Below are 12,722 nucleotides of genomic sequence, written 5' to 3' on the forward strand. Positions count from 1 at the left end.
AGAATATAAATCCTGAGGTTTAAAATCTTGCTCCTGCTACAGGGTAGAACATCACATGCCTTAAACTCTGTGGGGAAAAGAGGTGAAACACATTCATGGATGGAACATAGCTATGAATTATGTTACATCCTGGCCACAACATCCCTGTAAAAACAATTGTTACCTCTACTACGTCTTAAAAATAAAATCGTATTGCACCTCCTTGACCAAAGTTTTTCATCTCTGAAGTCAGTACAACATACTAAGAGAAAAAAATTAATATCAGTCTCAAATGTGGGGAAAAAAAAGTGCATGAGGCAAATTTAGAGTGGACACGTTAAATTATTTCTGACTAAAAATGTCGCCTAGTTACTGCCTTACTGAAAACCCTGTGTCTTGCTCAATTCAGTCCATTTCCCTGGTTTCCGATATTCCATTCTACTTTAAAGCCCACACAACTGTATTAGCCTGCCACTAAAAAGAATTACTTGTGTATTATATATATCTAGACATTTCATTTTTGGCTAAGTATTTGAATTACTAGGTTATTCAACTAGAATGAACATCTTATCAGTATGCCAACAATGTCGGTCAGGGTTTTTCACAGTATCAGTCATGGTGTTATTTCTCTGAAACTCAAAAAGTTACCTATCTTTTCACAGTAACCTCCTCCAGCATTAAGCAAGCGAGAATGCTTTTCTCTTAAGGAAGCTGCTCAAAAACCAGCAAGGCTTTTACCATTTGCAATATAATTTTATTCTTGCAAAATGCAATAAAAAACCTGTTTCTTCTGCATCTTTTAACATCTATATACACTTACTCGAAACCGTGCTAGCTAAAAACCAGAAAGAACAGTGTGTTTATATAGGCCACTAGTTAGCCAGCACTGATCATGATGTGATTAGAAAGATAACATTCTGGAGTTGAATATTCCTTCAACTGACAAATTGAGGGACATTCTCCATTTTATATAGCACACAAACAATAATCCACTTTCTGCAGCCTTCTATTCATTATCTTTTCTGTATCTGATAGGATCTTCTCTCAAGGCCATCAGTCCAGAAACAATTACAGCACTCTCTTGCAACAGCACTTTTCAAGAAACGCATTTTTCAATTCTGTTAGACAAAATCAATCATGATATTTCTATGCCATTCAGGCCATAATCCAGAACTTGAAACTGCCTAACTGTATCAAAGCCAAATTAAAAAATGGACATTATTCTATTCTGCATTCACGCTTAAGACTATTAGATCAAAATAACTTGCCCATTGAAGAAGAAATTCTCTGTCATATAATGTTAAATGGATGAGAACCAACAAGTTACTGCATATAGTTAATTCATTTTTGAAAGAGAATGAAGATAGATATCTATATTCCTTAAAAGGCAATCTGAACTCACAGAGTAAACAAACTTCAACTTCTAAGACTTGAACAGTCAATATTTTTTGAAGGAACTCGCCCGTATGTTGATAGTCACTAATGAAAGCAGGGAAACTCATCAAGTTCACTCTATAGATCGTCATTGTTTTCACTCCTCTTCCTATTGATTCCCGAGTTATGATAGTACACATTTCTTTACCAAAGGATCTAGCCTAAAGTATTTCATTAACTCTTCTGCAATCAAGAAACCCAAACTGAACAGCTAGATGTATTCACTTCTAAATCCTAAAGGAAATCAAAGACTGAATGGCTGAACTATTCGCTGCAATTTGCAGTCTCTCAAATCAAAGTTGGTTCAAGAAGATGATACGTATGAAATCAATTTTGTAAACAAACGGGCCACAAAATTCAAAGAAAAACAGAATAAGCACCATAGTGTATATCCTGGATAAGTTTCTAGAAACTGCAAAAAAATTTTACTAAAGAACAGAGTTAATCATAGAATAGTTTGGGTTGGAAAGGACCTTAAAGATCATCTAGTTCCAGCCCCACTGACACAGGCAGGGACACCCCCACAATCAACATACAGATGAGTAGAATATAAGAGGTACGAGAAGTCAATATGCTTTTTGTAAAAGGAAATCAGATCCAACAAACTTCTGAAATGAAAGCATGTGACTAATGGAAACACCAATTAAGCTGTCTACATGATTTTCAAAGTCTTTAACAACATCTCTGAAAGGAAACTAAAACCAAACAGACTAGAGAATCTTCAACAGACAAATAATTGGCTATGGTATCAGGAAGTAAAGTAAGCTAGAATAAAGACAGGCTGGCAGTAATCGATTAGTTCATGAAGTAAAGTAATTGGTAGAGACCCTCAGGGATGTGTGCTGCTCAATTTATTCATACATAAATTGGAAAATTAGAACAAACATATTAAGGTGATAAGTCTGCTGTCAGTACCAAAGCATATTCAAGGTACAAATCAGGATTCCGGAGACAAATTGCAGAAAGACTTAAAATTTTCATTGTCCAACTATGTAAATGCAAAGCTATACACAAGTACTTTGTGTATAATGGACTTTGAGGTGATAATTAACCCTGAAGAATGAGACTCTAGTTCTATAGCAGGTCATTCCAAGGAAGTATCTTCTTAATACTTGCAGCATCAAAAGCCTAAGCCAATATCAAGATTGAGAGAAAAAAAATAAAAGCAAACAATTATTACACATCATAAATCTAGCATGTCCACATTTTGAATACGTTATGTTTCTCTTTTATAAAACAAAGATAAAATATAAAGGTTAAAGAAAGTTAGAGAAGAGCAAAAGAAATAAGAAGTATAGGAAGAATTTGATTAAGACTAGAAAAAGGTGATGAAGACATGAGTAAGTCTGAGACAAAGCAACAGAGGGAATTAATTAGGTGCATGCAATGAAACTGGAGGTTAGAAAAATCACTCTTCATATAACATACTTTGCGACATTTATATATACAGACATTTCTGAACACACAAAGAAACCTCATTCAGCTCTGATGTTCTAATACTCTGATGATCTAAGACAACTTCAGAGACTGTCCCCTTCAAATAAACATTTAATTGATAGAGCTAACACACAAGCATGGGTATTGAGCCAGAACCACAGGAAAAAAATCCAAATCCTGTCTTATGAAGAGTTCAAGGAAAACACATCTGCTGTGATACAAGAAACTGGCCTAGCTGGTATTGAATGATACAGACATTTTACAATCAATGAAACATAATAGAGACTAATTTTGCTACTTCAAATAAACTACATCAACTTGTATATTATGTTGAATTTTTTTTAATTATCTTCAAAAAGCCTACATTCTTGAGAGAATCGAGTTCTAAAGAAATAAATGCCATTCAGTGCCATCTTTTTTAAAACTCCTAATTTTATTTCAAACCTTGATCTTATCCTATCAAAAAAAAAAAAAAGGTTTATAGAAGTGTCCCAATGAGACTATTTAGTGGTTTCTCCCACTTTCACCCCCAACTTTTCAGAATATGTAAGAGATTCCAAATTACAGAAGTAGGCAAACCACCTTGTTTCAACTTAAGACTAAAGCTTTTAACAGGTGGAGGTTACACTACTCAAGAACAAAAAAAAATCTGGAAGCTTCCATCCTTAGCTCCCCAAATTGGTAAAGAAATCCAACCCATGTCATCATTCAACACTTCACAAACTTCAACTCTGTGAACACTTATTCAGTCTGAATTCTATTATTCAAATTCTATGCCTTTTTTAGAGAAAACTTCAAGTACCTGCAATTTCAGAGTCCTATTTATTGATCTACTGGTGACATAAGCATCAAAAAAAAAAAAAAGCACTATTAGATGGAGAATGATCTCCTCATAGTAGTACAGGTAAAAAAATGTTACCTCGTCATGTGTGTATCTGTAATCTGCCTTCTTTGACTTCAGATCCCATAATACCACTGTTCCAGACTCAAAGCCAATCAGAAGCTGCAATAATAAGCAGATATATTACGTCTTTATAAGCATAAGCAAAAATAATACCATTTGCAATGCCTGTACTACTTGCTCCAAAAAGATGCAAAATATGACACATATTAACCACAAGTTATGAAGACAAAAATTAGTGAGAAGTGGTGAGGACGTCAATCTTAGAGAGGTTTACTTTGTACTTGTCATTATCCTAAAATTCCAGCTAATACAACTGACGTTCATGCAAAATTAGAAAAAAAAAAAAATGCATTTTACTGAAGGACCCTTAGAAATCCCTTGGAGTTCCAGAGAAGTCTTTTTAAGTGTATCCTTCCCGAGTAAAAATGGGGGAATTGGAAAAGAAAACTCTCCATTATGCATTTTCCTCACTGGAATTTGTCCTGCTTAGATTTGCTGGAACAAAACACTATCCTTCCTGAAGTTCTAGATAATGGTTCATTGTCAACAAAGAAACTAAGCAATACAAGCTTTCTCCAGATATTCATCACACATGAGGCTAAAGAAAGCTAAAAAACATTAGTTATTAAGAAAAGGAAAGGTAGAAATTAAACAAGATAATTTTCCAAATAATCCTTCTTCTATAAGCAAGATTAAGCCATTCCTGCAGGGAGTGAAGATTCGAATTGCTCATAATAGACACTCAACAATGCACTGACAAATTAAGTGTTTTGCTCTCCTATCTTAAGTGATACTTCCCTTAATTAAAAAAACCAAGGCCAACATAAGGCAGTAGTAATAGTCTTGGCATTTATTATATAGAAGGCGGCAACACAGCTTCATTTTTCATAGCTGCTGGATCCACAGCGACATTATTCCTTTTAGCAATGTTGCTACACGGGAAGCAGCTCCCAGCATTAAGTAGCATGTCTTCATCTCCACTTCTTTTTCCCAGCATGGACATACAAAAAAGGAGTAATTGGCTGCTCGATTTACTCACTGTTGAAACAGCATATTTCCATTAAGGAAACAAGTGCCCCGAGGTGCGTGCTTCATACAACAAGCATAGAAATCACTGCAATCACACACATGCCATTGTAGTCAAGGATACTATTCAAAATCAGCATAGTCTGTTGCTGTATCTGTAGTTTTTGCCAGGATGATATTTTCAACATATTAAGATTTTCAGTGTACAGCTCTTTCCAATATGAAAAAGAACAGAAGATCTCTTACCAGCTTACAGATAAAATACCTAATCTATTTCAGTTCTATATAGCACTTAAATATTCTAAAGATAGTAGACACATTTCTTCTGGTACAACTGAATTAATTTTTTCCTCACTACAATGTCACATATACTATTAAGTGATCTTGTTTATCATAAACTGTGGTTTATAATTTTTCTCTTTTAACTTTAAACATTAGAAAAATCAGTGATCAGAAGGCTAAGAGCATGAACAATTTTTAAAAGTGAGTACACAGGAGGTTCTTCAACCACATGTTTTTTTTCAGCAATATTTTTCTTATGAGAAAGGAGAAGAGTGCAAGGTCAGTTTCCAAGACACTGACTGACAGCTTAATTGATAAAACTAGTAATTCCTAAACTTTAATTTACACTAATAAGATGTGGTGTGGGGGTGCAACACACCTGAATAAATAAATAGTTTATTTTTTCTGAAGTTACCTTAGCTTCATTGCATTCACATTTTAGGGCCATGATTCTGTAACAGGACTCAAATATAATTCTACAGAGAAACCCATTAGTTATGCACTTATTGTAGTGAGCTTCATCCCAATGGAAAAAAACCAAACCCCTATCATTAGATTCTCCTTGTTAGACTGAAACCTCAGGTGTCTAGCATACAAGCTTATAACTAGCATGCTATTAAAACATTCAAACCACTGCTAAGACAACGGTATCATTCCCTCTCTCTTCAGTTTTATCCACCCATAACATGTCAAATCAAAAGCAAGGAAACCAAAACATAACATTTCTCCTGCATATGTGGAACAAATCTGTTGTAGATTTAGGTCTGTTACCTTACTTAGTCTTGCAATTGTGTCTTAAGTGGGGATTGCTGTCACCTAGAGAAGACATACTGACATTTTAACTACTTACTTCCTAGTGATTCATGATTTCTTGACTGTGAACCTAGGTTATGAGTTCTATGCTGGTTTTGCATGCACCTCATAACAGATGTCCCAAAGCAAAGTGTACTGCCTGCAGATTTACATTAATAATAAAGAATTTTTGACCATTGAGTTCATAGATCAACTTGTTCTTTGTGGCTGCCATATCACAGGACATAAAAATAGTTATCTTGCAAGGGCTTCAAGAATGTAAAACTTATGTAAAGATAAAAGATGAACATTATTACTATCTCAAAAGAAAGAAAGGGTAAGTCTAACACAGCTCCTTCTCATATATTTTAGTTGAGTTGACTTTTCTGAAGTATCTAGTTGCACTAAAGGCCAGTTAGGTTTTAAGCAATTCATTCTAATCACCAGAGGCTGTCTGCTAAATGAGAGTATGTCAGACAGACTTCAAATTCCACAAAGACTGCTGCCTTGGATTAGGCAAAATGAAGACAAAGTACACTGTATTCTATATAAATATACTATATAAATAAGTAGTTTAAAGTTGGGAAACAGTCATGCTTAAGAACACTATAATGGCTATTTAATTTCCATCCCACTATTTCTGCACTCAAGTTATGATTAGGGGTTTTTTTGTAACATCTTAATTCTCACCATCATAAATAAGTCCTTACATTTTGTTTTCAAGAATTACAAGATGCATTCAATTAGTCCAGTAACATGTTCTACAGTCATGCCTGTATTTTGCTTCAAATTATTTTCAGAGCCTAAAACCTCATTTTAGCCTTCCTTTATGCTTTCAACATTGTCCTCATTTAATTAATCTTTTCTTTAAAAGCAGTGGAATTTATACTTTAAAAAAAAGGCTTGTTTGAAAAATGATGTATTGCATAGCATTTAAACATATCCTACCTTGCCTTCATCCATTGGATTGTCACTGATGTGGACAATAGGTCCTGGGTGAGATTTGGATGACCTAAACAAGAAATATTTCCATTTAATTAAAAAAAAAAAAAATTGGCTGCCCAATACTGCATCTCAAAATGATTGCAAGTAATACAGACTCTGCAAATATAGACTCCATATAAGCAAGCTATTGACATAGTTAATACTGGGGTCACTTTTATCTTCAAGTCCATAAATAATTTGTCTATTTTTAGGCAGTTAGTTTATCTTTTTATAAGAAGGAAAGACTGACTTATTCACAACACACAAAAAAACCATTAGCTTTACAATCTTTGTCTTAATTGTTTGATGTTACAGAATTGACACAGTTGGATAAAAATGTTTATTTTTATGCTGGAAAAAAGTTCTTGCCATTATTCATAAACTGCCCAAGCTGGGCATTGTCAAAATACAGAGTTAAGATATTATGTCTTCTTGCTGTTGAAGAAGATGGACTAATGAAGAGCTGTGCTTAAATAGCCTTTGGCAAGTGACAGACTTCAGGTATGTTTTGAAGACAAACATAACATTCTGAAAACAAAACAAATAGTAGCAGCACTTAAGTATGTTTTCACTCACAAAATGCTACATTTGCATACAGAAATCTATTAAAAAAGGAGGAGCGACACAATAGCTGTAAAAATATACTTGAGTCTTGGAATAGGCTTACTAAAATTTACGTTGTTAGACAGTAACCTCAGCAAATGTTAGCTGTTAACCTCGGCAAACATCAGTCTCTTACAACGTATATCTTTATACTTCAGGCTTTAACCCCAAAACGGTAGAAGTGACATGCCTGCCCAAGTATCAGCCACATCATATTAACATATATTATTTTTTCTAGTTCTTCATAACCACAGATAGTGATTTTTATGTCTATGCATACTGTCTATTTTGTCTATTTTTAGGTCAATTCCAGCACTATAATGAAATAGGGTTACACACAGAAATTTGTATATTTCTGTATATTAATATTTCACATTTATGAGAATAAAATTATTTACATGACAATGGTAGTAACAATGACATTTCTGCAACTGCTGCTAGTAACAACTGTGACACTTCTGCTTCCTCCCCTCAACAGACAACACTTCATTAAACTCACAGTTCAATGGCTTTATTCCACATGATGACATAGCCTGAGAGAGTAAATGATTCCACATTGACAATGTGAATGTTTCCTCTTTCGGTGCCCACATATAGCCATTTACTTTGGAAAGGCAGATGACAAAATGTTATCCTGAAAGAAAAAGCCACCAAAAAAGGAATTAAAGAGAAGTCTATTAGAAATCCTACACTTCAAGATCTACATTGACAAAGATAGAAGAAAGGCAATAAGCAAACAGGAAGAAATAAGAGAAGTTAGAGGTAGAGAAAATTATCAAAGCCAGTACATGACAAATGTAGGAGATGCACAGACAATGTAAAAACTTAGGGTAAACAAGAAATAGAAACCAGGGTATTCTAAAACTAAGTCATTCAGATAAAAATCACACAGCCATCTCTGAAAATCATCATACTGAATGTGTTTGCTCAAGATTGCTGTCATTTTAAACTTAGAATACAATAGTCCTATATATGAATCTCCCTTTGAAATCTACCTAATTTCAAGTTCTAAAGAACAAAGGATTTTTAGAAGCAGCCTTATGCAGATGAAGATGGTTTCAAGTGAGGAGACAAAGGCAGAAAATAAAACATGAGAAATATGTTTACATGTAACCCAAAGTATCTCCTAAAAACCTAAAACCAATCCTAAACAATTATAAAGTCATTTTAACAGTAGTCAGAATTTGGGGTTATTATTTTACTTAATTTTACTTACACGTTTTAATTTTATGCTTTATAGTTTTCTCTTCTGCCAGAAGGAAGTACCTGAACAAATCCTAAACAACTGTTTGTACCAGAAGAGAACTCCTCTTTGGCGAGGAACTCCTCTTTTAGCTCCAGTTCAAATATTAGTATTTGAAAAAGTGGCGATTTCCCAATTCTTGGGTCCTGCTTATTGTTTACTATTTCTTCAAAATTGCTAAGGAAATCATGTCTGTAGGAACTCAAGTATCTGATTTTTCTACACAATAAAAAAAGTAACTTGAAATTACAGTCTAGAAACTTTCTGGAAAGCTGTAAATTCTAAATCATTTTAATCTGACAGGTTCCAATAATTAAAGAAATTGCCAAACTACTTGGACTATACCAACCTTGGTCTTTCAGAAATGTTTCAGTGATAAAGTAAAATAATTATTCAACAGAAATTTGTTCAGCCCTAATTCTTAGCTTCACAGACTTTTTTTTGCTCTTGTTTTCTCCCTGTTGGCCTGCCTTCTTGCCAAAACCATGCATCACTTCATAAGACTGTTAAAAATAATTTATGCAAAGCACAGCTTCAGATCCTTTGCATTAGATGCTCTACATACACATTTCAGCACAAAGTGTGAAGGCTAACAGCAACAATGAAAAAAAACTGTTAATGGCTGAAAACTTAATTTGTATTACAGGTTTCAAAAGTTAAGGCTTCTGTAGTAATACTACCTGTATCAAAAACTGTACCACCTTATTTTTTATACCCCTAATTTCTTTCTAGTTAGGGAATGCAGTTTGCTCAAGCAAATCTTTATCTATTTTCTAACTTCCTCAATTCTTTTTGCTTGAATAGCCAAGTCGAAAGACAGTACTAACTTTTTTCATTGATGTTTCACAGAAAAAACAACTATACACAAGATTTAAAATGCTCTTTCAATTCATTGAACTCAGAGCTTGTAAAATTTTTACCAACAGTAACCTGTAAACACCACAGGTTAAAGACTCGCATTTTCCTAACATCCTTGAAAAAATATTTTATTGGAAGCTAAATCACATACATCTGTACATGCACTGCCAGTAAAAGCAGGTCATGAGGAAGGGGGAGGAGACACAGCATGAAAACAAACTCTCAGCACTCTGCAACACCACAACTTCTTTTTTGTGTCAGAATTCCATGTGCCAGAAGTAGCTGGCAGCCAGATCAGTTGGATCTAAAAACATGGCCTAGGAGCCAGAAATAGTACTCAGGAGCAGGGTCATCGAGTATTTGTTTTGATCTGTGATTTAATATTGTCAGTTACCCTTGTCCAACACTAACTACACACCCATTCTATTTCATGTCATTTAAAGATGGGCAAAAATATAAGTTGAGGCTGCAACTTTGATTGCTCTGGCAAAAGAGCAACACTTAAATAAGTATCAACTTCTCAAGACTCTTGATACTCCTCTTGAATATAAAGCCATATTCAATTTACTGTCTCCTCTGTGCAAGTGAGATTAATCTTGGCAAGAGTTAGCAAGTAATGCAATGATTCTACATTAAGAACAAATTAGAGTTCAACAAGTAACTTCACAAAGTGCTTAGAAACTCTCTAAGGGTGAAGAGATTGAAAACTTAAAATTTTTAACTAAATGCACACATAGAACAAGGTTCTTAACCTTGCCTTCAAAGTGTGCTTTTAATGGTCTTTCACAATCAGGCGGCTTGTATGATTTATATAACCTAAGAATGTTCTTAGAGATGCTACGTTTCACAGAACGACTGATGACTAGTTAAGTCCAAAAGAAATTTCTCATGCTGATTCTATCATAAAAGAATCACCATTTGACCTTAAATGTGGTAAGTGTTACTCCACTCACAAATATACGTTTTTTTATTTGCTATTTCCTTATTTCTTAATAGAAAAAGCTTCTTCCAACTTTCATAAAGTTAATTATATTTTCATATAAAGTGATTCATTTGAGAACTGTATTTATTTTAGCAATTTACAGAGTAACATTTCCAACTTCAAAGTCTATGTATTCACCTTATCTCTCTGCAGTAATTAAGGTTTCACCTTAAACTATGTAGTTTTTAAACAACATTGGAAATGTTACAGCCTTCCTAAAAACTAAAATTCAGTAAAGCTATGAGCACCTGAAGAGCCAGTGACCACATATTAGAATGTCAACATACAGGTTACATTTGATGGCCTGGCTTGCTCTGTTCAAAATTGGACCAAGGATTAAAGGGATTCAGACTTGTTTTGGAGCATGGAAACAAAAGGTCAGGGTCTTCTTAGAGGTGAGGCAATACTTGCTTGTTTAACACTTGGCCAAGGACAGTATACATGCTTTTCTGCGAAATGCTGATTTCTCTTTCAGAAACCTAGCTTCCTGCCACCACAAGATTAGAATAATACATTCCATCCCTAACATTTTAAGATCAAGAGCAGTGGAAGTTGCCATATAATGCTCTGGCAATTTCTACAACCCAGGCACTATTCCCCATCTCTCCCTTCACACAAATAGATATGTAGATAAATGCAGAAAATATAATCGATCGTTTGGAACATTTTGAAAGGACTACAGATATACTCAATCCAAGTGAAAAATGTTTTGCAAGTCTTTCTTGCACATAAACCCCAACTGCACGAAAACAATCTATCTGTCAAAAGCAAGGAAATATCATACTCTTCTGCATCAAGCCATTCTGGCCAAAAGTACTAGGGCAGAAGCATCTAATAAAAAAAATAGACCAGCACCTAATAAAAAAGAGACCGCCTGGAACTGTCTGAGCCAGTGATCATAGAAAACAGGTTTTTTTCACACGCAGCTCTTCCATGGCACAACAGATTCCTCACGTTATGTCCAAGGAAATTTCAGCTACTTCAGCTAGTACATTCTGTGAAACAGATTGAACTTCTAGCATAATGCAAGTATCATGCACAGCACTTTATTCCAAATATTTTGCTTCCCCATACCAATACAAAGAAGAAGATCCCTTTATAGAAAAAGGTAATGCTTGAAGAGATTTTTTTTTTTTTTAAATCTGAAATCTACAGTACGATTTTAATATATGCTAACATCACTGCTAAAATTAGGTACTGTTATGCAACCCCAAAACAGCTGGGGTAGTTCTAAACTTTACTATAGCTGTACTTTTCCTCCCACGCATAATAATATCCCTTCTCACTGCATACATATTTGTAAAGCTACTCTCTCCCGTCCCCCCTCCTCCAAAAAAAAAAAAAAAAAACCACAAGAAATTTCACTTTGCTGTGAAATGAATTTGTAAAAATTGAACCAATAGTTCAAGATAGAAAATTATATACAGAAACCCCAGTGACACAGTATGGAAGACAGTGATAAAAGAACCTCCTCCCCCCTCCGAAAACATTTCTTGTTCTTACCGTACTTAACATATAATTTGTGCTATTGCTTATGAGAGAGTATTAGCAGTGACGGTAGAGTCTTTAAGAAACCATTTGTAAACCTACTGAAAAGATTTCCTTTCTTAACTGCAGACCACATGTCTTAAGAAAAGCCTTAACTGTGGTTGTTTCACAAGATATATCAAAACAGTTATTATGGCAAATGATAAAGTGGCAGTATTCACTAGAGGAATTTAATTACAGAAATATCAAAGAATACAATTATGAAATTACTAGGTAAGTAGAAGAATTAGGTTTTTAAGGGAAATATTAAGTAGAAATGACAAGCTGTTATCTTGAATGTATTATTATGACAGAAGAAATCCTTCTAAATTAATCTTCACCTTTCCTTAGTCTACTGCATTATGAAGCATTATATGTTCTCCAGAATTTTCCACTGCTTTAACAAAGCGCAGTGACAAATACCTTGATGAGTGACAAACACTGATAACAGGTTTTACTTTTAAAGTCGCTAAAACTATTTCTAGAACCTCAGGCTATGATAGATCTGCAGTTACTGTAACTATACTAGCTACTCAGATCACTATTGTACATGTAAAATATAATTTTTCTAACAAGAAAAGTTAAAAATACTTAAGTTGTATCCTGCACGCCTCTATCTTCAACCTTGTATGCACGAGATAGCTTCTGAATTTAACATGGTAGTTCAAAAG

The 12,722-nt window shown here is 34.3% G+C and overlaps 1 protein-coding gene across 7 annotated transcripts in view; it reads right to left on the reverse strand.

Annotated features, from left to right (window-relative positions):
* STXBP5 (syntaxin binding protein 5) overlaps positions 1–12,722 on the reverse strand; it is a 109,815-nt gene that overhangs the window by 60,955 nt on the left and 36,138 nt on the right. For all 7 annotated transcript variants that reach the window (XM_054062007.1, XM_054062002.1, XM_054062001.1 and 4 more), the window contains exons 5-7: positions 7,941–8,075; positions 6,803–6,866; positions 3,770–3,853 (exon numbers count right to left, since the gene is read on the reverse strand). In XM_054062007.1, coding sequence (XP_053917982.1) covers positions 3,770–3,853; positions 6,803–6,866; positions 7,941–8,075 — 283 coding nt within the window. The remainder of the gene's footprint in view (positions 1–3,769; positions 3,854–6,802; positions 6,867–7,940; positions 8,076–12,722) is intronic.

This window comes from Cuculus canorus, chromosome 3, assembly GCF_017976375.1.
Source record: "Cuculus canorus isolate bCucCan1 chromosome 3, bCucCan1.pri, whole genome shotgun sequence".
In the NCBI taxonomy this organism is placed as follows: domain Eukaryota; kingdom Metazoa; phylum Chordata; class Aves; order Cuculiformes; family Cuculidae; genus Cuculus; species Cuculus canorus.